At 34.6% G+C, this 22,863-nt stretch overlaps 3 protein-coding genes across 5 annotated transcripts in view; all 3 read right to left on the bottom strand.

Moving 5' to 3' along the window:
• The window catches only part of LOC101893689 (RYamide receptor), a 449,765-nt gene that overhangs the window by 303,017 nt on the left and 123,885 nt on the right, over positions 1-22,863 (bottom strand). The window contains exons 3-4 of one of the 3 annotated variants that reach the window (XM_020035596.2): positions 12,894-13,131; positions 11,699-12,819 (exon numbers count right to left, since the gene is read on the bottom strand). The exons of the other annotated variants lie outside the window; for them this stretch is intronic. Coding sequence (XP_019891155.2) covers positions 11,810-12,819; positions 12,894-12,933 — 1,050 coding nt within the window. The 5' untranslated portion in view covers positions 12,934-13,131 and the 3' untranslated portion in view covers positions 11,699-11,809. Of the gene's footprint in view, positions 1-11,698; positions 12,820-12,893; positions 13,132-22,863 lie in introns of those variants that run through there. 3 annotated transcript variants of the gene reach the window in all.
• On the bottom strand, positions 1,134-2,378 carry LOC101893191 (phospholipase A1 2). Its single transcript, XM_005180105.3, has 2 exons — positions 2,239-2,378; positions 1,134-2,159 (listed from the first exon to the last, which is right to left on the bottom strand). Exons 1-2 carry the CDS (start codon positions 2,297-2,299, stop codon positions 1,159-1,161), a joined length of 1,062 nt encoding a protein of 353 aa, XP_005180162.1. The 5' UTR covers positions 2,300-2,378; the 3' UTR covers positions 1,134-1,158.
• LOC101893010 (phospholipase A1-like) lies at positions 7,740-8,952 on the bottom strand. Its single transcript, XM_059126932.1, has 2 exons — positions 8,835-8,952; positions 7,740-8,765 (listed from the first exon to the last, which is right to left on the bottom strand). Exons 1-2 carry the CDS (start codon positions 8,905-8,907, stop codon positions 7,765-7,767), a joined length of 1,074 nt encoding a protein of 357 aa, XP_058982915.1. The 5' UTR covers positions 8,908-8,952; the 3' UTR covers positions 7,740-7,764.

The following is a 22,863-nucleotide window of genomic DNA, read 5'->3' as shown; positions in this document are numbered from 1 at the left end:
AACTATATCTAAAGCGGTTTTCGATAAATTTGAATTACTTGTTACGCGTTTGATCAAACAGGTAATTCCATGACAAGCGTTTTCACTGAATGTCATAAATACCTCTTATTTACAGCTCGTTCTAGGGGACCCATACACATAAGTAACAAAATTAGATGGACACACAAACGAGTGGACAGACATGCATCAATCAAACCAGAATTTGATTCTATGGAGATAACCAAAATAATTTTTTAATCTATGTAATTTCCTTCTGCATATTACAAACGAGTGCACATAATAACCTGTACCAGAGTGTAGTGTAGGGTATAAACATTACAATATACATATAAGTTTACGGTGCTCTTATAAGTATAAGCCTAAGATAGTATTCGTTTCGTAAGCTTACCCAATTGGCAAAAATGGCTTCAGAATAATATTATAATAAGCTCAGGAACGTAAGCCTTAAGCTTGAAAAAATTTCTGCAACTTTTTGATGCCTCCAGTCTGGAATGAGTTTGAATAATAAAACATATCACAGATTCCCTAATAAATGCATCATTATTTTATAAATTAGTTTCGGAAACTCTGTTTGTCCGTGATTTTGCTTTTAGCCAAAAGAAAAAAAATCCAATTGACAATTTTTTTTAAGTAAAAAATTGTCTTTCGGTTTTACCAACAGATGTTCGTTTATTTAAATATATTTTGACCAGCGTTATAATTATTCCAAATGTTGACCCTATATGGATGATGTTCTGAAGGAATGGGCCAATGTTATCGATTTCATATTTGACATAAGCCGGATACAAATATAACAATTTGCCAGATTTAGACTTCCTTTCATTATTTGAGATATCAAATCAGATATACCAAGTTTGAATCAATGACTTGTTTCGCATGTTGCTAGATACATAAATGTAGAAAATTATAATTATATAATTTGTGGAATCTAGCGTTAGTAGAAATATCAGAATTTGTGAAATTTGAAGAGAATTGAATGGAATGAAAATTTCCAATATCGAAAGCAAAATTTTTTGCTTTCTACGACATTTACTTATCCAACAATGCTAATAATTTAAATGTAAAATAATTCTGAAATCGACTTGAGCCCAATCTTACTTAAAAAAATAAAATAAAATAAAAACACGATAAAATTCATATCCAAAAACTCAGTTTCATTTATTCTTCATTGTTAACACCAAAGGGGTAACTTCTGTGAACAGGAACATAGTACACACCGGCAACTTTGTCCACATTATATACGGCACCCATACGTGAAGTGGAGAACTTAGCACCACAACTGTCAGCAACAGCTTGCTTGTAGTCTGGGCACTGAATGGAACTGAAATCATTCAACTCAAGGGCTTCAGCATAATAAGTAGTCGAGCGACCATGCGAACAGGCGCCTGTGACATCCAATGGGCAACCGGGCTGCTCCTCACCACCATTGGGATAGAAGGCACCTTTGCCAATAGGTTTAAGAAAACCCAAAAGACCGCCATTGGTTTGAATAGATTCTACATACACACCATCAGTTTCAGCCAAGCGTTTCTTGGGCTTGTCGTAGTTAAACAGAGGTAAGGCAGGGTCCATACCAATAATGGTGCCGATCTTACCGTTCTTAACGTTTTTACCAGCATAACCGGCAACATGAGCACCCAAACTGTGGCCAGCCACAGTCAAAGTTTCGAAGGACATTTTGTAGTTCTTGTTCAAGAAATCGATCATTTCAGCAACTTTAGCGCCCACTTTGGGCACAGCAATGACGGAGGTGGCATAATCAACAGAGCGAGCACGGGCCCAGTCCACAACAATGACATTGCAATCGAATCTTCTCAAAGCGGCGGCACGGATGTCCTTGTTCATGCCTGAAGTGTAACTTTGAGTCCAGCCATGGATGACGAAATATGTGGGTTTGCTGGCATCAAAATTGGAAGCATCTACCGATTTGGTAGTGGCAACAATTTTGGTTCCTTTGCTGGGATTAGCTCTGGTATAGACGTAGTATTTAACGGGGACTGTTGACAATCCAAATGATTCAATATTTTCCATGGTTTCTAAGTAGCTCTCAGCCTCTTCCTTGGACACCCAATCAAAGGTGCCATCGACGCGGGGCACATACCAACCATTTTCACCATGGATTTGTGCGTCGTTGTCATCGAAGGGTTGATTGGCCAACACTAAAAGGAAAATTAAATGTTTGAATGGTGGAATTGTCAACAAGGTTGAAAATTCCCCGAAACTTCAGTTCTTACTTACCGGCCACAAAGCAAGCGGCAAGAATCAACAAGAATTTCATTTTGATGAATGTCTTATTCATTACCAGGTATATCGTCTTTTATACAATTGTCCGGCATTTGTATGAGTAAATATGTTTTTGTAAAAACAAATCAAAGAGTTTTCTTGATTAATTATTTAGATTAGGCGGTATCAAGTGGGAAAGATGGCAATGATAAGAGACCTAGGCACCCAACGGCGCACAGTGTGACGATTTGCGTTATTAATTGCAGCAGCAAAATTTCATTGCTAATAACGACTTTATCTAGCACACAAGGCATTGGTCACCCATTCTACCCCCATTCTGAGCTATAGTTATGACAATCCTTTAAATTTTCTAAACCACTAAATTGGTGATTGGTATTTTGGAAAAAAATCAAATGATCGGAAATATGTTGAATAATATTTTAAATTTATTGTGAAAATTCGACAATGACAACCAGGAAGGAGTTTATTATCATTATCGCCTTCAAAAATTTATGGCATATACCTTACTTGTGAATTCAAATGTAGGTGAGATCTTTGAATTCGGTGTGCAGGTGTGACAATTTCTGTCGATGATTATTAAATTATCAAAAGAATCCTAGGTTCCACCTCGTCTTGTTTACATCAAAAAATAAGTATGGCTAAATGTATATTATGATTATGGGCTTAGTAGAATTTTATTCTATTTATTGACATTTAAGTTTTATATCGCCTCTAGAATTATTTTGATCTCCTCTTCTGATGTAAGTACCACCACAGTGCACTGTGTTGATTTCGTCTAATACTATATAATTTACTAAAAAGTTATTTGTCATTATTCATTTCTAATCAAAGAACAAAAAGCAAAACATTTTCAAAAAGCATTGATTTAATACTTAGATATGGGCTAATGAAAACTACAAGTGGGGTCTCTTCTAAACCGGATACAGAAAAAGTGCCTTATTTTTTAACAACTGAACTTCAAAATTGCTTCAAAGTGCAATTTTCTACTATTATGCGCATAAAGAGTATGAAAGTATTTGAGAATATAACTCTCGGAAATTTGTCATTCATGTACTCATAATAAGCATAAATAAAATACAAACATGTGATTGTCATTTAGCAACTCGGCGGTAGCTTTATATTAACATTACTATATTAAATTTTATATACGTACTGTGTTTCCTTGCTTTTAATGGCAAAACTCGGAAAAAAGAGAACAATTTTAAAATTTCTCTGAGAAAACTACTTTATGCCCAAACGGAAAAAATAAATATGTCAAATACTAAACAATCAGTATTTCATCCGACTTTACTTAGCTAAATTTATGAATTAAAAAAGTTTTTAAAGCAATCTGTCTCAGTTTTTAGAAAACTGGTCCATAGTTTCAGTGTTTAACACATATGTTGTTTTATAAAAACAACAATAATGGAATAAAGCCTAACTATTTCGGAACAACAAAAAATTTACTACATAGGTTTATTCAAATAAAAGACTACAAAACTACCTCGTATAAGTTGTAACCTTTTCTCTCTTTTCTCTTTGTACAAGTTTTAATTTGCAAAAAATGTTGGAGTGCAATTGCAGTCAACCTAACTAATTGCCAGATTTTAAAGTTTAGGATTATTTTTGTATTCCTTGATGTATGAAGGAAATTTTGCACATACACTCGTATCACCCCTCCGTTTTCTATATTTTCGATATTTTGGACTCTACTGAATCGTAAAGTAATTTCTACTGCAAAAAATATCTGTATAGATTTACGTTGTAGTATAACACATGGGTATAACCACATCCCCATCCCCATAGCTTCAAGGTTACATATAGAAACTCAGTAGTATAGCACATCAAAGCAAAGATAATACGTCATTGGTTAATAACATGCAACAGTTTTACTCATTTTTTTTTCTATATTTATAAATGAGAAAAATATTTGTACGTTTGGTTGATTGTTTGTTTGTAATTTATTGACACAACAACGGCTGGTTTTCCTGAAAATTTCCAGATATTATAGCATTGCATGACAATAATATAGGCTATATACATTTTTATACCCTCCACAATAGTATGATGGGTATATCAAGTTTGTCATTCCGTTTGTAACACCGTTGTTACACCTCTTGATCAGCATAAAATTCTGTCTGTGGAAATCACTCTAGCCTCTAAACGAATTGAAGTAGATTGATAAAATTTTACTCAAATGTATATTATGTCCGCAGAACTTTTGGTATTGAAAATGGGCTATGTAGGTCCAGATATTCGGTATTTTGATGATTTTAGCGACATTATTCACCGGAATGGGTACTGCAGCCTAAGACGGAAAATTGTCCGTGCAGGTCCACGTCTTCGTATAACCCCCATAAAACGGTACCTCCCGGTACATTATTCACCGATATTTTTTTTAAGTGTCACATCTGATTATTGTTATGGTTTATGCCAAAAGTTAAATGTGCAGGTCCATGTCGTCGTATAGACCCTAATATAACAGCTACATTCAGTATTTTTAAGATTTTAATAGAATTTTCAACTGATTTTATTGTTTATGAGATTTGCCAATTTCGTTCCAAATGGTGGAGGGTTTTCAAAGTTCGGCCCGGCCGAACTTACAGCTTTTTTAATTGTTGAAATTCCACTTGCAACTGGAGATACATCATCAGAATCGGAGATACCTCCAAACATTTTAGATACAGACACTGTCTTCAAATTTGGAATGTGTAACAGCATTTGGCACAAAAATCAATTTACCAAAATTCGTGTATTTTATTGACCAAACACGATTTGTATGTCCGATGCCAATGAAATTTAAAATATGTAACGGAATTTGGTACAAAAACGAGTTTGCTAAATTAAATTGAAATCGGTGCACATAGCTCCCATATTTTTTCGTCCGAATTCATGTATTTGATGCACCAAACATACCATATATGTCAAATGTCAATGTAGTATTGAATGTGTGAGGTAATTTGGTGTAAAAATATTTTTTGTCAAAGTATATTAAAATCGGTTCAGATTATTTTATTTGGAAACATAGACAACCACGCCTTTGCAATGGTATTAGGATCTGCCCAATGTTCTTGAGTTATAAGTGTAGTAAGTAATAAATACATTATATTCTACTAGTAAATAGAGGTATCTATGGTTGACACCTAGGTACATGACAATTAATCAAAATATTACCAATTTAATGTCAAAACTTTTCTGCCACAACGATATTTTACTTAAATAAAATAAATGTACCTTCTGGTGCATTTTCACACTCATACCATAAAAAGCAAGTAAAAAGAAGATAAGTTCGGCCAGGCCGAACTTTTTATAAACTCCACCATTTGGAAGTAACTTAAAAAAATCTGTCGAAAAATACTGCTCAAATGAAAACCGATGTATGGGGGCTGTACAAAGACGTGGTCATGAATAAGTAAATTTCTGCCATTGGCTGAAGTACCCATTCCTAATTTCAATCATCAAATTTGGAACAATTGTGGAGAAAAATGTCGCTAATATTATCAAATGTTAGCTATACAAAGACGTCGACCTTCATAGACAATTTTCCATTATAATTTATTGTACCTATTAAGAACTTTAAATACGAAACAATTTTAGTTAAAAATGTCCCCAAAATGATGAAAATATGGCTGCAATCATCAAAATTCCGTTGGAAAAATGGCTAAAATCATGACAATACCGAATATCGGGAGGAATTGATATATGAAGGCTATACGACAACGTGGACCGGTATAGTCCATCTTTAAATTTGACCTGCCTGCATACAAAAGACTGATCCGTGCAAAATTTTAGATTCCTATCTTATTTCGTTTTGTCTCTAGCGTGATTACAACAGATAGACGTACGAAATATGCTATTGTAATTTGATTTAAAATTGAAAAAAAAAATATTTTGAGAAATAAATGTGTCACCCTGTATATACAACTTAGAGAAGACAATGGTAGATGTGTCAACGCTGAATTCTTCTACCATGGATCAATCAATAGGTACTCATCCAAACCAACTGACTACCAAATTTAATGTCAACATGCATTATTGTGATTGAAAACAGAGAACAAAAGATAAACAAACAGCAAAAAGGTGTGAACAAATTTTGAAATATGCATTAACACCAAGTAATTGCACCATAATTTATTGCAGCTGATCATCTAGATTGAATTGACGAAACACCTTTTTTTCTTTGGCATCACAATACGAAAGCAAAACAAGTAAACAAACATTGAGTTCTGCCGCGCCGAACTTTTACAACTATCCACCATTGGGGTTAAGAAAACGTTTTTATATAAAAGTGTCAGAATTCAAAGGTGTTATACTTTAAAATACAAATGCCAGTAAGACCGCTTGGATAATGTTGTTAAACGCTTGAAAAAAACCATAACGTCAGCCAGGCCGTTATATGGGGGCCATACCAAAACGGGAACCTATAAAGACAATTTTGTACTTCAAGGATTGGTATCTACCAAATCTTCTTAAATAAATATGTGACTAGCATTATCAAAATACCGAATATATAATGTTACCGTTATATGTGGGCTATGGGAAAACTTGGACCTATACACACAATGTTCCGCCACAGGAAAATCCACCCATAACGAACAATATCGGGAAGTTCCGTTATATGGGGGATATACGGAAACATAGACTAATGTATCTGATTTTCTATGCCAACAATTCTAGACACAATACAAATTCTTGAGGCTCTACGACAAATGATGAGGGCTGCGCCGTGGTTTCCACAGACAGGCCGACATCGTTAAATCGACTTAGAATTTTATGCTGATTATGAATACTTATATTTTATGGGGTCTACGACGAATATTTAGGGATGTTACAAACGGAATGGCAAAGTTAATATACTCTCCTTTTCAAGGAGGGTATAAAAACAACCAAGGGTATAAAAACAACCAGTAAACTAAACGATTTCCATAGACGCTGAGAATTTCAATTATTTCAGTAAACTAGCTGATGTCCACATTTTCTCTCAATATACTTATAAGGTTATAAAAAATACAAACCCTGCTAACTCTATTTATATATAGGTTTTTTTTTAGTTTTTAAACTCTTTAAACATTTTATACCTAAAGAGAGAACGTACAGCATTAGACCACATATCTTTTTGGAAGAAACCCGTTTCAGGATATTTGAAGTCGACCTAGCAATGTGAATGTCCAAAAGCCAGCTATAATTACATTAGATATTTGAAAATCAAATAAAAAACCATAAAAGACACCGATTTTGTTTCAATGCTCTAAACAGACTTGTGAAGCCATTAGGTGTTTTATCAGAAAAAGCGAACATATTTACTCAAGTCAGGGCTCATGAGCTCTGTATTGTACTTCATTCTACCGTCGAGAGAAGCTTGCCGTACCCCTTTATATATCTAACACTATCGAATATTCGTGGATAAGCACTAAAGTAGCACTAAAGTCATATATCGCCTCAGTCTTAATCTTGCCAAGATAGAACGAGTACTTTTCTACACACAATTAAAAGAAAACTTAGAAAATTCCATGTAATTCAGATTTATAATTTATCTTTTATTCACGCATCATTTAAAACACCAAAGGGATAACTTTTGTAAACCGGAACATAGAAAACACCAGATACTTTGTCCACATTATATACGGCACCCATACGTGAAGTGGAGAACTTAGCACCACAACTGTCAGCAACAGCTTGCTTGTAATCTGGGCACTGAATGGAACTGAAATCATTCAACTCAAGGGCTTCAGCATAATAAGTAGTCGAGCGACCATGCGAACAGGCGCCTGTGACATCCAATGGGCATCCGGGCTGCTCCTCACCACCATTGGGATAGAAGGCACCTTTGCCAATAGGTTTAAGGAAACCCAAAAGACCGCCATTGGTTTGAATAGATTCTACGTACACACCATCAGTTTCAGCCAAACGTTTCTTGGGTTTGTCGTAGTTAAACAGAGGTAAGGCAGGGTCCATACCAATAATGGTGCCAATCTTGCCGTTCTTAACGTTTTTACCAGCATAACCGGCAACATGAGCACCCAAACTGTGGCCAGCCACAGTCAAAGTTTCGAAGGACATTTTGTAGTTCTTATTTAAGAAATCGATCATTTCGGCAACTTTAGCACCCACTTTGGGCACAGCAATGACGGAGGTGGCATAATCAACAGAACGAGCACGGGCCCAGTCAACAACAATGACATTGCAATCGAATCTTCTCAAAGCGGCGGCACGGATGTCCTTGTTCATGCCTGAAGTGTAGCTTTGAGTCCAGCCATGGATGACGAAATATGTGGGTTTGCTGGCATCAAAATTGGAAGCATCTACCGATTTGGTAGTGGCAACAATTTTGGTTCCTTTGCTGGGATTAGCTCTGGTATAGACGTAGTATTTAACGGGGACTGTTGACAATCCAAAAGATTCAATATTTTCCATGGTTTCTAAGTAGCTCTCAGCCTCTTCCTTGGACACCCAATCAAAGGTGCCATCGACGCGGGGCACATACCAACCATTTTCACCATGGATTTGTGCTTCGTTGTCATCGAAGGGTTGATTGGCCGAAACTAAGCAGGAAAATCAGAAGTTTGAATTATTAACCTTTGAAATTTTTGTACAATTTTTTTTTTGCTTACCGGCCACAAAGCAAGCGGCAAGAATCCACAAGAATTTCATTTTGACGAATGTCTTATGTTTTAGCAGGCGCATTGTCTTTTTATACCATTGTCCAGTTTCTGTGGGGAAGAATTTTGATTATGCATTTAGATTGTGTGGTATCAAGTGACCAAGATGGCGCCGATAACACTCCAAGACACCCAAAGGCGCACAGTGTGATTTTTCACTACTTTTGCTGAATTTATAAATCAAGTCAATTTTTCGATGTCTTTAATTTTTAAAATAATAAAAAATATTATTTTGACCGAGTAGTATTTGCTCGAGGTAACATTTTATGAAAATGGGAGCCTCATTTTATATATATATATTAAAAATCCTTGGTGGTTCTTATGTCCATTTCAGAATATTATACTTATTAAAAACACATAGGCACAATACCACGGTGATCTCTTTTTAACATTCAGCCAATGCCATACTATATATTCTAAAATCATTTCTACTTAATTTTAGGACCCACGACGAGCTAAGAGTGCAATAACCTTACATAGCGTACTGACTCATTTTCAAAAGGTAATAGGGGAAGTCGTAACACTGTACGGAACTCGTCATAGATAATATTTGTGATTAAAAAATACGTATTTTCCATGTTTGATTCTAAATCAAAACAAAAGAATTCTCAAAAAGCATTGCCTGATATGGGGTTTAGATATGGGCCAATGAACGCAATAGGTGGAATTTTTAATTAATCAGATAAGCGGGCGTGCGTATTTCTTCTGTTTTATTTTCGATGTGCAATTTGTAAAACTAATTTATACTACTTCCGATTATGTTCATCTTGAACTTATGAACATTTATTTCTATAATGTAATAAATTGCTCTATTTAGTTAACAAAAAAAACGGAGAGGTAGTTCCGCCGATTTTTATACCCTTCACCGCTCTGTGGCATAGGGTATTATTTCATTGTGTATTTGTCTGTAACAGGCAGACGGAAACTAAATAGAATAATATTTCCGTTTCATGATCTCCACAGAATGACATTCTGATTACAAGCCATAATACGCATTCAAAAAAGGGATATAGTTGGTATGGTCCACTTTAAATAAATTCCCAACATAATCGTTTTTTACGGCTAGCTCTACTAAATATGTACAGTGGTGTGGAGTATCATATAGGCCGACTTTTGACATTGTTTTACTGGCTATCATTCGAGTTAAGATTTTTTTGAATTCATACATTTCAGATATAAAATGTATGCGGTCTCATTAAACTTTCCTCAAGCTCTTAAAAATCACCCTTTATAACAAATATTGATTCTGTTTTAGGCTAAAGGCATTAAGTCGCCTCCTATGTCGCTAAGTAAACTTTTCTTTCGATATGAATCCCGAGTTCCATACAATTCAACTAAAATCGGGTAATGATATGTACAGAGTGAGATTAAAAAAACTCTTTTCTGCCCAAAACTATATCAACGTCTCCATATAAAACATTACAGGGTGAGATAAAAAAAGTGCAACCAACTTCGCTCGTCACTGCTGTCATTTCTAAGCCACTGGTCCGACAGCTTTTAAAATTATTCCAGTGACAGCTCATTATATTATTTACATGCGTACAAAAGCATTTTGGTGAGAATTTTCCAGAAAAAAATTTGTTCGTGATGGAATTCGTGATAGCGTGATTTCTTTATATTTGACTGGAAAACTATAAGTGGCTATTTTTAATTAATCAGAATGAATAAATCTTTTGTGTCTCGTACCATCGCTCGTTACCGTGATACTGGTAGCGTAGACCGACGTCAAAGATGTGGACGGAAGAAAACAGCAACATCAGCAGAAATGTTCCGAAAAGTAAAGAAGCGACTTGATCGAACCCCGCGTCGCAGTGGCCTTAAAATGGCTCATGAGTTGAACATATCACAATATTCCATTCGGCAAATATTGAAAAATGAGCTCAGGGTGAGCTACAAAAAGAGCTAAAAAGTTGCTTCGCTTGGCCTAAAGTGGTGAATTTCCGAATTTGGTTTTCTCCGATGAGAAAACATTCGTTGTCCAGCAATTTGTAAACAAACAAAATGATCGTGTTTACTTGCCAAAGAGGTCAGCTGAAAATGTGCACCTTCGGTTGGCCCCAGAACTCAAGCGCCGGCCATGGTTATGGCCGCTCGTATTATTCGACCGTGGCATCAGAATAAATGCCGAATACTATCGCGAAAATATTCTGGGGGTATATTAAAACCTTGGACACGCAAACATTTTGGCCGCAGACCTTGGACATTCCAACAGGACTCAGTACCATCGCACTCTGCACGCGCCACCCAAGATTGGTTACAAAACGCACAATGGCCACCAAAATCTCCGGATACCAGTCCGTTGGACTATTGTGTCTCGAGTATCTTGGAAATCGAGCTTGGCACTAAAAAATACCAAAGTGTCGAATGGGCCAAAATACCGCAAAGCAACATTCGGGCAGCGTGTGACGGTTTCATTGGCCGTTTAAAGGCCATAATTCGTGCCAAAGGTGACCAATTCGAACATATCTAAACTTATTCTAAAATTTGATGCTATTTCCAAAATTGTTTGCTTTCATTCAATAAAATTTAAAAATATAGGAGCTATATCTAAATCTGAACTGATATTGATACAATCTGCGAGAGGTATTTCTTAGCTGTATGGGATATCTGGTATCAAAAGCGTATATTGAGAATGTGACGGATTTAAACAACAAACCGCATGAAACATAAATATTACAGCTATAGCAAATATATTTAACATACATGCTTCTAGGCTTAATTCGGTCGATTATTCTGAAATCTAGTATCTAAAGAATTGTAATTTGAACATCGATTTCTAGCCAAATGACAGAATAAATTATGTACAGATACATAAATAAGTCGAAAGAAAATCTAATATTTTGTTCAATTTATATATCATTCCGAAAGTAGGTTCGGATTTCTATGCTTAAATGGAATATTATTAAAAAGAACAATTTAATTCAGATTCACAATTTCTCTTTTATGTATGTGCCATTGCTAACACCATAGGGATAACTGCTGTGCACGGGAACATAGAAAATACCGGGAACTTTGTCCACATCATATACCGCACCCATGAGTACGGTGGAAAAATTTGTACCACAACTATCAGCAACAGCTTGCTCGTAGTCAGAGCACTGAATTGTACCAAAATCATTGATATCAACGGCTTCGGCATAATAGGTAGTTGAAAGACTATGAGAACAGACACCTGTAACATCCAATGGACAACCGGGCTGCTCCTCACCACCATTGCAATAGAAGGCACCTTCACCAATGGGTTCACGGAAACCCAATTTACCGCCATTGGTTTGAATTGATTGTACGTACTGACCATCAGTCTTAGCCAAACGTTTATCGGGCTTTTCGTAGTCAAACAGAGGGAAGGCAGGGTCCATACCAATAATGGTACTAATCTTGCCATTCTTAACGTTTTTACCAGCATAACCGGCAACATGAGCACCTAAACTATGACCAGCCACAGTCAAAGTGTCGAAGGACATGTTATAGTTTGTGTTCAAGAAATCGATCATTTCGGCAACTTTAGCACCAGCTCCGGGTACAGCAGTAAAGGAGGTGGCATAATCAACAGAGCGAGCACGGGCCCAATCGACAACAATTACATTGCAGTCGAACCTTCTTAAAGCGGCGGCACAAATGTCCTTGTTCATGCCTGAAGTGTAACTTTGAGTCCAGCCATGGATGACGAAATATGTGGGTTTGCTGGCATCAAAATTGGAGGCGCTCACTGACTCGGTAGTGGCGACAATTTGTGTTCCCTTACTGGGATTGGCTCTCGTATAAACATAATATTCCACGGGATTTGTGGATAATTCGAAAGATTCAATCATTTCTATGTAGCTCTCGGCCTCTTCTTTGGACACCCAATCAAAGGTGCCATCAACGCGGGGCACATACCAACCATTTTCACCATGGATTTTTGCTTTGTTGTCTTTGAAGATTTTATTGGCCGACACTATACAAAAAAATTAGATCACGAAATGTTCAAATATTCAAAAATTTGGAACATATTTCAAATTTCTTTCTTACCGGCCACGAAGAAAATGGCTAGAATCCACAAGAATTTCATTTTAACGAGTGTCTTAGACTTTACAACGAGTAACTTACACTTTACAGTGTCTTTTTATACCATTGTCCGGTTTTGTTGAAAATAATTTAGATAATGCATTGAGATATGGTATCAAGTGATCAAGATGGTGCTGATAAGACTCCAATAAACCCAAGGACGCACAGTGTTATTTTATACTTCCAGCAAAAATGTTGACATCTATGAAATGAAAAAATGAAAGATAATGTAATATGGCCAGGCAACTTTTCATTTAAAATCCGGGGTAATTTCTTGCCATATTTCGTTTATTACATTTACTATTGAGCCGATGCCATTTTTATTTAAATTTGGATTTAAGAGTGCAGGAACGAAAGGTAAGCCATGTTTTATTTTTTATACCCTCCACCATACATAGTATGGAGGGTATATTAAGTTTGTCATTCCGTTTGTAACTCATTGAAATAATAATTTTAGACCCAACAAAGTGTATATATTATTGATCAGCGTAAAATTCTAAGACGATTTAGCCATGTCCGTCCGTCTGTTGTAATCACGCTACAATCTAAACGAATGAAGATAGGAAGCTAAAATTTTGCACAGATCTCTCTTTTGTCTGCAGGCAGGTCAAGTTCGAAGATGGGCTATATCGGTGCACGATATCGTATAGCCCCCATATAACGGTAACCTCCGATATTCGGTATTTTGAAGATGTTACAAGTAGTTCCTTGTGAATACTTTACCCCCGGAGTGAGAATTGCCTATAAAGGTCCACGAGTTCACAAGGAGTTCTTTGTGAGCACTTTACCCCCTGAAAGGGAATTGTCTATATAGGTCCGTAATATCGTATATCCCCAAATAACGATACCCTAAATTCTAAAGGCTTAAAAGTCGTAACACTGTACGGCGCTTGTCGTCGATAATAGTTGTGATTAAAGAAGACGCATTTTTCATGTTCGATTCTAAAATAAAATAAAAGAACCCCCAAAAAGCATTGCCTGATATGAGGTTTAAATATGGGACATTGAACGCAGTGGGTGGGATTATTAATATACTGATAAACAGATGCGCGTATTTCATTTCTTTATTTTCGATGCGCAATTTTTGTGACATTAATTAACATTAATATGCCTCAATCATGAATTTAATTTGGACTTAAAGGACCGTTTCTATGTTCTGGACCATTGCAATAAAAACATTGCTATGAACTATGCTTTATAACTGCCGCAGCAGATGTAACCTTTAAAATTGCATTTGTTCAAATTTCTGAAAAACCAACTTTGGGAAAGAAATGGAAAATTTATTTTTATACTCTTCACTTTGAAAAGGAGGTTTTTAACATCCCTAAATATTCGTCGTAGACTCCATCCATTAAGTATAGATATTTACAATCAGTTTAAAATTCTAAGTCGATTTAACAATATCCATCTGTCCGTCTGTCTGTATGTTGAAATCACTTCAAACTTCAACACAGACTTCAAAATTTGACACAACAATTTATATTGTGTCTAGGATGATTGGAAGTGATATATCGGTCCAGGTTTTGTTATAGCCCCCATATAACTATACCCCCCGATATTCGATATGTTCGTAATGGATATTACAGTCTATTACAGAAAATTGTCTGTGCAGGTCCACGTCTTCGTATAGCCCTCATATAACGGTTCCTCCCTATATTCGGTATTTTTATGATTTAAGCGACATTATTCTCCGGAATTGTTTCAAATTTGATACTACAGCCTATGACAGAAATTTGTCTGTACAGGTCCAAGTTTTGGTACATGGGGGCTAAAATAATGGTAATTCCCTATATTCGGTATTTTGATGATTTAACTACATTATTCAATTTTTAGCCTGTTACAGAAAATCGTCTGAGCAGGTCCACGCCTTCGTATAGCCTTCATATAACGGCACCTCTCGATATTCGGTATTTTGATGATTTAAGCGACATTATTCTCTGAATTATTTAAAATTTGAAGTTCGTAATGGATACTACAGCCTATGACAGAAAATTGTATATACAGGTCCATGTTTTGCTATAAGGGGGCTAAAATAATGGTAATTCCCTATATTCGGTTTTTTGATGATTTTAACTACATTATTCAATTTTCAATTCAATTTTTTTTTCAATTTTCGCATTGGAATATTGTAATGGTTTATGACAAAAGTTGCTTATGCAGGTCCACGTCGTCGTATAGATCCTAATATAATGGCTACATTCGGTATTTTTAAGATTTTAACTGAATTTTAAACGGATTTTATTTTTTTTTGAAAATTGCCAAATGCGTTCCAAATGGTGAAGGGTATTCAATGTACTCAATTCAAATTCAATTTTCGAATTTCGCAAAAATTACGCTGTACTATGTTAACAGACAGTCAGTAAGACTTTTGATATTGGTTATATAGGTCTACGATTTAGTATATCCTCCCAATAATTCCGCTTTTTTGTTTTTCCTCAAAATTTGTAATTGGTGTTTATAAGGGGAACCCCCTTCTCCGACAGAAAATTGCATATAGATGTCCACGTTTTCGCCCGACAAAACTATAGAATATTCGCAATTTTTAAAATGTTAGCGTAACTTAAAAAAATGTTTTTTTTTATTACATTTCTGTTTTCTTGTTTTTAACAACTTATTTTCAACATTAGATGGAAATGAGCCGTAGTTTCTTTCTGCCACTATGCAAGTTAAAATACCGGCTAATTCAAAATAACACCTCTTGGTCGATCCGATTAAAGATAAAGTGATTTCGTCAATACGTACTATGCATTTCACGGCGACAAAATTATGGCAACGCTTACACATTTATATTTTACCGAAGTAAGGCCGCTCACATATCCAACAAGAATAATTGCCGTTCTGAGACAACAAATACAGCAAATCTGAAATTTTTGGATTTACATAACGGTAATTCATGTAATACCAGATTCAATGTATACCTAAAATGTAATATTCATTTGTATTTGTTTTTCGAAACGCATGCCGTTTATTGAACAACCCATTTTGTACAATTTAAGGAATTTTTAATTTGCTTTTCTCTCGTGGCTCACCTTTTGTTAAAGTACGACAAACAGTTTTATATTATACTCAGACGATTTTTTAGATTGAAGGATTACCTTTTACATATTTCTTGGAATCTAACGAAAAAACGATTAAATCCACATTAAGGATATAAGTTACGTTTAATACATTGAAAATGTATTATCTTATTGTATTTAATCAAGAATACAAGAAAACTATTTTTTTTTTTCTTGATCAAGGAATATTTTGTCTTGATTTTGAATCCCGTGTTTTGTTTCGTATACTTATTCCATGTTATTCTTTCTCGCGCGAAACAGATCTATTTCTAGAAGAACGGAAATTTAAATGAAACAAGCTCTTTGCGAAAAAGATCTCTTTCTAGAAGAATGATAATTTAAATTAAACAAGCGCTTTGATAGGCTATGTGGTACTAGATAATCTTATATTTCATATATATTTTTGATGAGATCAATAATACCTCTCCTGTGGTTTACGTCACTTATCGTATTATACTTGCAAAAGTTCTCATGTACTTTCTAAAACGTACAAATGTATACCTAGGTACAATTTGACAAACAAACTGGCTTATACAGTTCGCGTGTGGTTATCTTCCGATTAGCTAAAAACAATAACAATATGAAAAATATTATATCAAACCATCTCAACAATTGATTTTATATATATATTAGAAAAAATAATGTTCTTGTCATGAAGAAGGTCGTTTCGATAACCGAAATAGTAATACTTCTGCATGTCCTATTCAAGAGATATTATTGTTTGATTACCACTTAGCTAGCTGAATATATTTTTATATTTAGGCTAATCTTTGCTCAATATACGATACGTGAAAATATGTATGTTTTCAAATTGAAAAGTACTTGAGAATTATAATTATATTCTGGAACATTTTTTAAAGCGCAATGCCAGTAATCACCGATATTGAAGTATCTATATCTGTTAAAATTATTTAAAATTGTGGAGTAATGATTTTATTTATTTATTTAAATTGCTGAATAAACCAGTTATAACTGGGTTTCTATACTAAGTCATAAGCGTTTTTGGTAAATATTGTCCTGTTAATCTTATCAAGATATATGTACCAAATATTAATTCTAACTTAACAAAGGCTATTTTAGTCAAATGGCATGCTGCATTAAATGTTTTCACAATTAGATGCATGGAATGTCTTGGTATGTCTCTCAAACTCGTTTATACCAACTTGAGACCAACGCCTATTACGATACAACACAATGTGTTGGGGGTATTATAAGTTTAATTGGGCCAAAACATTTATGTAACACATCGAAATATTGGTTTCCACATAGGAAACTATACATATGGATCATTCTATCTCGCCGAGCTGAGTCGATCTAGCTATGTATGTCCGTCCGTCCGTCTGTCCGTCTTTCCATGTTAATTTGTAATCACGCTACAGATCACAATTATGGCCCGATCCTTACGAAATTTTACATGGAGATGGAGCTATGACCAGAATAGAAGCCTATTGCTTTTGGAGATGATCGTATGATATTTAGGGGTCGAAATGGACCAAAAACTGTTGACATTTCTCTACAGGTCGAAAGTATAAACCAATCGACGCGGAAGTAAGTATGGGGCTAGAGATTAGGGCTGGGCAGAAGTGTTCCAATTTTGATGCCCCTCGGGTAATATTTAGTGGGTGAAATAGACCATAACATTTGTGTTAAATAAAAGCCAAATTGTCCATTAAACCGCTAATATTTTTAAACCAGGCGAAATCACGAATACGACCGTTACGTAAATGCCGATAGTAGATATATCGGATATGTAGCGAAATATATACAACTAGCTGAACCCGGTGCGCTTCGCTACCCATTTTGATTTTATATACATTCAAAATTTTATTTACGAATATATGTTGGATAAAGAAAAACAAATTTAAAAATTAATAAAAAAAAAAAAAAAAAATATTGCACTAATTTAATGCGTTAATAAACAAAATCATTACAAAAGCAGTAACATGACATGCATACACGAAGGGTTTGTCCTTTGGATTTATTTATTTCATAGCAAATACCAAGCGTGCAGGAAATTGCAATTTTTTTAAGTTGAGTGGCTTTTCTATTGCAATTAGTGAATTCGAGGTAGCAACATACTTCCCCGTAATAAGCGTATTTCAAATTAATTGTTGTGTTGTTTTTTAGTGTTAGCCTAAGGCGTTGTGGGTCAATGGTTCTTATTAAAATCATACCCCAATTTACTTTTACACCAAATTCCGCCACAACTTTCATATTTCATTGAAATTGGTGCGTCAAATATCCAAATCTTAACTAATTTCCAATTAATTTATCACATTTATTATTAATTTATCACATTTATTATTATAACCAAATTCCACACATTCTGAATATCATTGGAATCGGTCATATATATCGTGTTTGGTGCATAATATGTATGAAATCGGCCGAAATATATATGTTAGCTATATTCAAACCTCAACTGATTTCAATATAATTTGGCAATTTTTGCTGGTGCCAGATTTTGTCTCTCTCGCTTTGGGTGCATCAATTATATGAAATCGGCTGAGTATATATTTGGGAGCTATAATCACATCTGAGCGTATTCGAATATAATTTGTCAAATGCAAACGTCAAATGTACCAAATTTAGCCACTCATGCCGAATTTCGTTGGAATCGGAAATACGTATCGTGTTTTGTGCATCAAATATGTGAAATCGGCGAAAAATATATATGGGAGCTATATCCAAATCTGAACCGATTTTAATATAATTTGACTAATTTATTTTCTAATCAAAATCCCGTTACATATTCCAAATTTCTTTGGAATCGAACATACATATCGTGTATGGTGCATAAAATACATGAAATCGGTCGAAAATATATATGAGAGCTATATCCAAATCTGAACCGATTTTAATATAATTTGACAAATGTATATTTGTTTTAATTTCCGCTACACATTCCATAATTTCATTGAAATTAGAGATACATAGCGTGTTTGGTGCATCAAATACATGAAATCGGTCGAAAATATATATGGGAGCTATATCCAAATCTGAACCGATTTCAATATAATTTGACAAATTTATTTTCGGAATTAATCTCGTCACACATTCCAAATTTCATTGGAATCGAACATTCATATTGTGTTTGAGGCATCAAATGAACGAAATCGGTCGAAAATATATATGGGAGCTATATCCAAATCTGAACCGATTACAATATAATTTGGCAAACTTATTTTTGTTCCAAATTACGTTATGTATTCCAAATTTGGAGACTGTATCTTCAACCAATCAATATATATTTGCATATAAAATCTAAATTTTTGGGAGGTACCTTCGATTCTGATGCTATATCTCCAGTTCCAAGTGGAAATTCAAAAATGTATATAGCCTATGTTACTTTCAGGCGATGTTGCAGTATATATGGAAATTTTCAGGAAAATCTATTCAGCGGTTTTCGAGTCCATAAATTACAAACAAACAAACAAACAAACAAACAAACATACAAACATTTTCCTCTTTTATAGATATAGAGATAAAGAAAAACAAATTTAAAAATTAAAAAAAAAATATTGCACTAATTTAATGCGTTAATAAACAAAATCATTATAAAAGCAGTAACATGACATGCATACACGAAGGGTTTGTCCTTTGGATTTATTTATTTCATAGCAAATACCAAGCGTGCAGGAAACTGCAATTTTTTTAAGTAGAGTGGCATTTCTATTGCAGTTAGTGAATTCGAGATAGCAACATACTTCGCCGTAATAAGCGTATTTTAAATAAATTGTTGTGTTGTTTTTTAGTGTTAGCCTAAGGCGTTGTGGGTCAATGGTTCTTATTAAAATCATATCCCAATCTGATCCGATTTAAATATAATTTTAAAAAAATTACTTTTACACCAAACTCCGCCACACCTTTCATATTTAATTGAAATTGGTGCGTCAAATATGTGAAATCGGCCGAGAATATATATATGGGAGCTATATCCAAATCTTAACTAATTTCCAATTAATTTGTCACATTTATTATTGTAACCAAATTCCGCCAAACATTCTGAATTTCATTGGAATCGGTCATATATATCGTATTTTTTCGGCCGAATTATATATGTTAGCTATATCCAAACCTCAACTGATTTCAATATAATTTGGCAATTTTTGCTGGTGCCAGATTTTGTCTCTCTCGCTTTGGGTGCATCAAATATGTGAAATCTGCTGAGTATATATATGGGAGCTATAATCACATCTGAGCGTATTTGAATATAATTTGTCAAATTTATTTTTGTACCAAATTTAGCCACTCATGCCGAATTTCGTTGGAATCGGAAATACGTATCGTGTTTTGTGCATCAAATATGTGAAATCGGGGGAAAATATATATTGGAGCTATATGCAAATCTGAACCGATTTTAATATAATTTGACTAATTTATTTTCTAATCAAAATCCCGTTACATATTCCAAATTTCTTTGGAATCGAACATACATATCGTGTATGGTGCATAAAATACATGAAATCGGTCGAAAATATATATGAGAGCTATATCCAAATCTGAACCGATTTTAATATAATTTGACAAATGTATATTTGTTTTAATTTCCGCTACACATTCCAAATTTCATTGAAATTAGAGATACATAGCGTGTTTGGTGCATCAAATACACGAAATCGGTCGAAAATATATATGGGAGCTATATCCAAATCTGAACCGATTTCAATTTAATTTGACAAATTCATTTTGGCTCCCAATTCCGTTACTTATTTTAAATTTCATTACAATTGGAAATACATGTCGTGTTTGGTCCACCAAATACATGAAATCGGCCGAAAATGTATATGGTAGCTATATCCAAATCTGAACCGATTTCAATATAATTTGGGAAATCAATTTTTTAGATAAAATCTATCACACGTTTCAAATTTCATTGAAATTGGGGATACATAGCGTGTTTGGTGCATCAAATGCTTGAAATCGGCCGAAAATATATATGGGAGCTATATCCAAATCTGAACCGATTACAATATAATTTGGCAAACTTATTTTTGTTCCAAATTCCGTTACGTATTCCAAATTTGGAGACTGTATCTTCAACCAATCAATAGATATGTGCATATAAAATCTAAATTTTTGGGAGGTACCTCCGATTCTGATGCTATATCTCCAGTTCCAAGTGGAAATTCAAAAATGTATATAGCCTATGTTACTTTCAGGCGATGTTGCAGTAAATATGGAAATTTTCAGGAAAATCTATTCAGCGGTTTTCGAGTCCATAAATTACAAACAAACAAACAAACAAACAAACAAACATACAAACATTTTCCTCTTTTATAGATATAGATGCGTATATACAAAGGAAGGGGATGTTAGCTAGAATGATTATATCTCAAGGATGGCTGAGCCGATTTTGACAAATTTTGTCAATTCAAAATGCCCTCTTGGCATGAAAGTATCAAATCTAAAAAAATCACATAAAAATGTCAGTAATGATGTTAATATAGATTTTATAGTTTTATGTGATATTTTTTTATTTTTTATCGCATTGCGATTTTTCAATTTGACTTATAATATTGAAGTGTACATTTTGTAATATGTTTTCCCCTCACAACACAGGTTGAACTTATTATATGCAGATTGCAATTATCGTCCGATCCGAACATTTTCATAAGGGTACAGAACAGAAGAGCTAGGCCAATTGTTTTTTAAGATATCCGTAATATATTTAGGTTGAAATAGACCAACAACTAAAATTGTTTCTGATTTTGCAGCCGTTATAAGGGTCTCAATCAGAAACCAATTCTCGCATGAAGTTAGAGTTTAGGACAGTGCGGGCACCACTACTTTTTTTGTGAATAAAAACAAACATTTCTATTTTACTGAAACGCTGCAAAAATAACTTACAGATGAAATTAAAAAAAAAACCATAAAGACGAACTTCTGGCTTTCTTATGCTGATTTCGTTGATGAAGCTAGCCAAATATCGTTGACAAGTTAATCATATAGATGAGTCTAAATTTGGAGATACAGCGGGGCCTCTTGCTTTTGGAGATGATCGCAAAATATTTAGGGGTTCAAATGAACCAAAACCAGAAAAATTTTCCTGATCACACAATAGAAACCAACCGACACGGAATTTTGCATGAGAAGAGAGTTAAGGACAGGAAAGAAGTCTAGCATTTTGAATGAACATTGGATTATATTTACCTAAAAATGGACTACAACAACTAAGAGTCAACAACTGGTCATAAAGCTAAGGGTAATATCTGGGCAGTGACAAAATTTCAGGCACTGCAACGAAATCATATGATTATGCTGACGACAGGGAAGAACCTTCGTCTCATCTTGTAAATGGTTCACTGGAGTCATGAGGAGGCACGCTGTAGGAATTCTCAGGAGGCATTTTGCCAGGTCTGAATAGTTTTCCATTGCATTGCACTCCTGTTCGCGGACAACACTATGCGAATCCAGTGTGGTATGCGAAGGTTCTTCCCTTACGTGGTGAAGATGTGCGGAACGCGTGTAATACAGGCCCCCACAGTATGCTACATTCTTTTAACTGTCTTGCCAACAGCGTTCGAAAATAAACAGACAACACGACTTGATTTTAGCGGTAGCCGGTACACTACCACTAAAAATATTTTAATGTTACTGTACCAGAACACAACGGTAATCGTAGTGTCCGCAGTTGGAACACTAAAAAATCGGAGTCGGAGCTCTAAAAAACGTAGTGTACCACAGGCATCACATTAAAAAATCGAAATCATAAAACTGATTTTAAACACTCAGCCATACTTTGTAAAATATTTGGTAACAGGTAAATAACGCAACCACTAAAATACCCTTTTTCGCGGAAAATTAAAAATCACAATTTTCATTGGTTAAATACAAATTATTATCACTTCACATTTGGTCCTTTTTTTATTTTTTCT

The sequence above is a fragment of the Musca domestica genome, unplaced genomic scaffold, assembly GCF_030504385.1.
Source record: "Musca domestica strain aabys unplaced genomic scaffold, Musca_domestica.polishedcontigs.V.1.1 4, whole genome shotgun sequence".
Classification (NCBI taxonomy): domain Eukaryota; kingdom Metazoa; phylum Arthropoda; class Insecta; order Diptera; family Muscidae; genus Musca; species Musca domestica.
Note: the sequence above shows the minus strand (reverse complement) of the source record. Positions and strands in the feature narration are given on the sequence as shown.

Excerpts from the sequence above, each read along its gene's own strand:
- LOC101893191 (XM_005180105.3), bottom strand. The coding sequence starts at position 2,299 with ATGAATAAGACATTCATCAAAATGAAATTCTTGTTGATTCTTGCCGCT. Across the intron at positions 2,160-2,238 it reads TGCCGCTTGCTTTGTGGCCG|TGTTGGCCAATCAACCCTTC; the intron begins GTAAGTAAGAAC and ends TTTTCCTTTTAG.
- LOC101893010 (XM_059126932.1), bottom strand. The coding sequence starts at position 8,907 with ATGCGCCTGCTAAAACATAAGACATTCGTCAAAATGAAATTCTTGTGG. Across the intron at positions 8,766-8,834 it reads TGCCGCTTGCTTTGTGGCCG|TTTCGGCCAATCAACCCTTC; the intron begins GTAAGCAAAAAA and ends TTTCCTGCTTAG.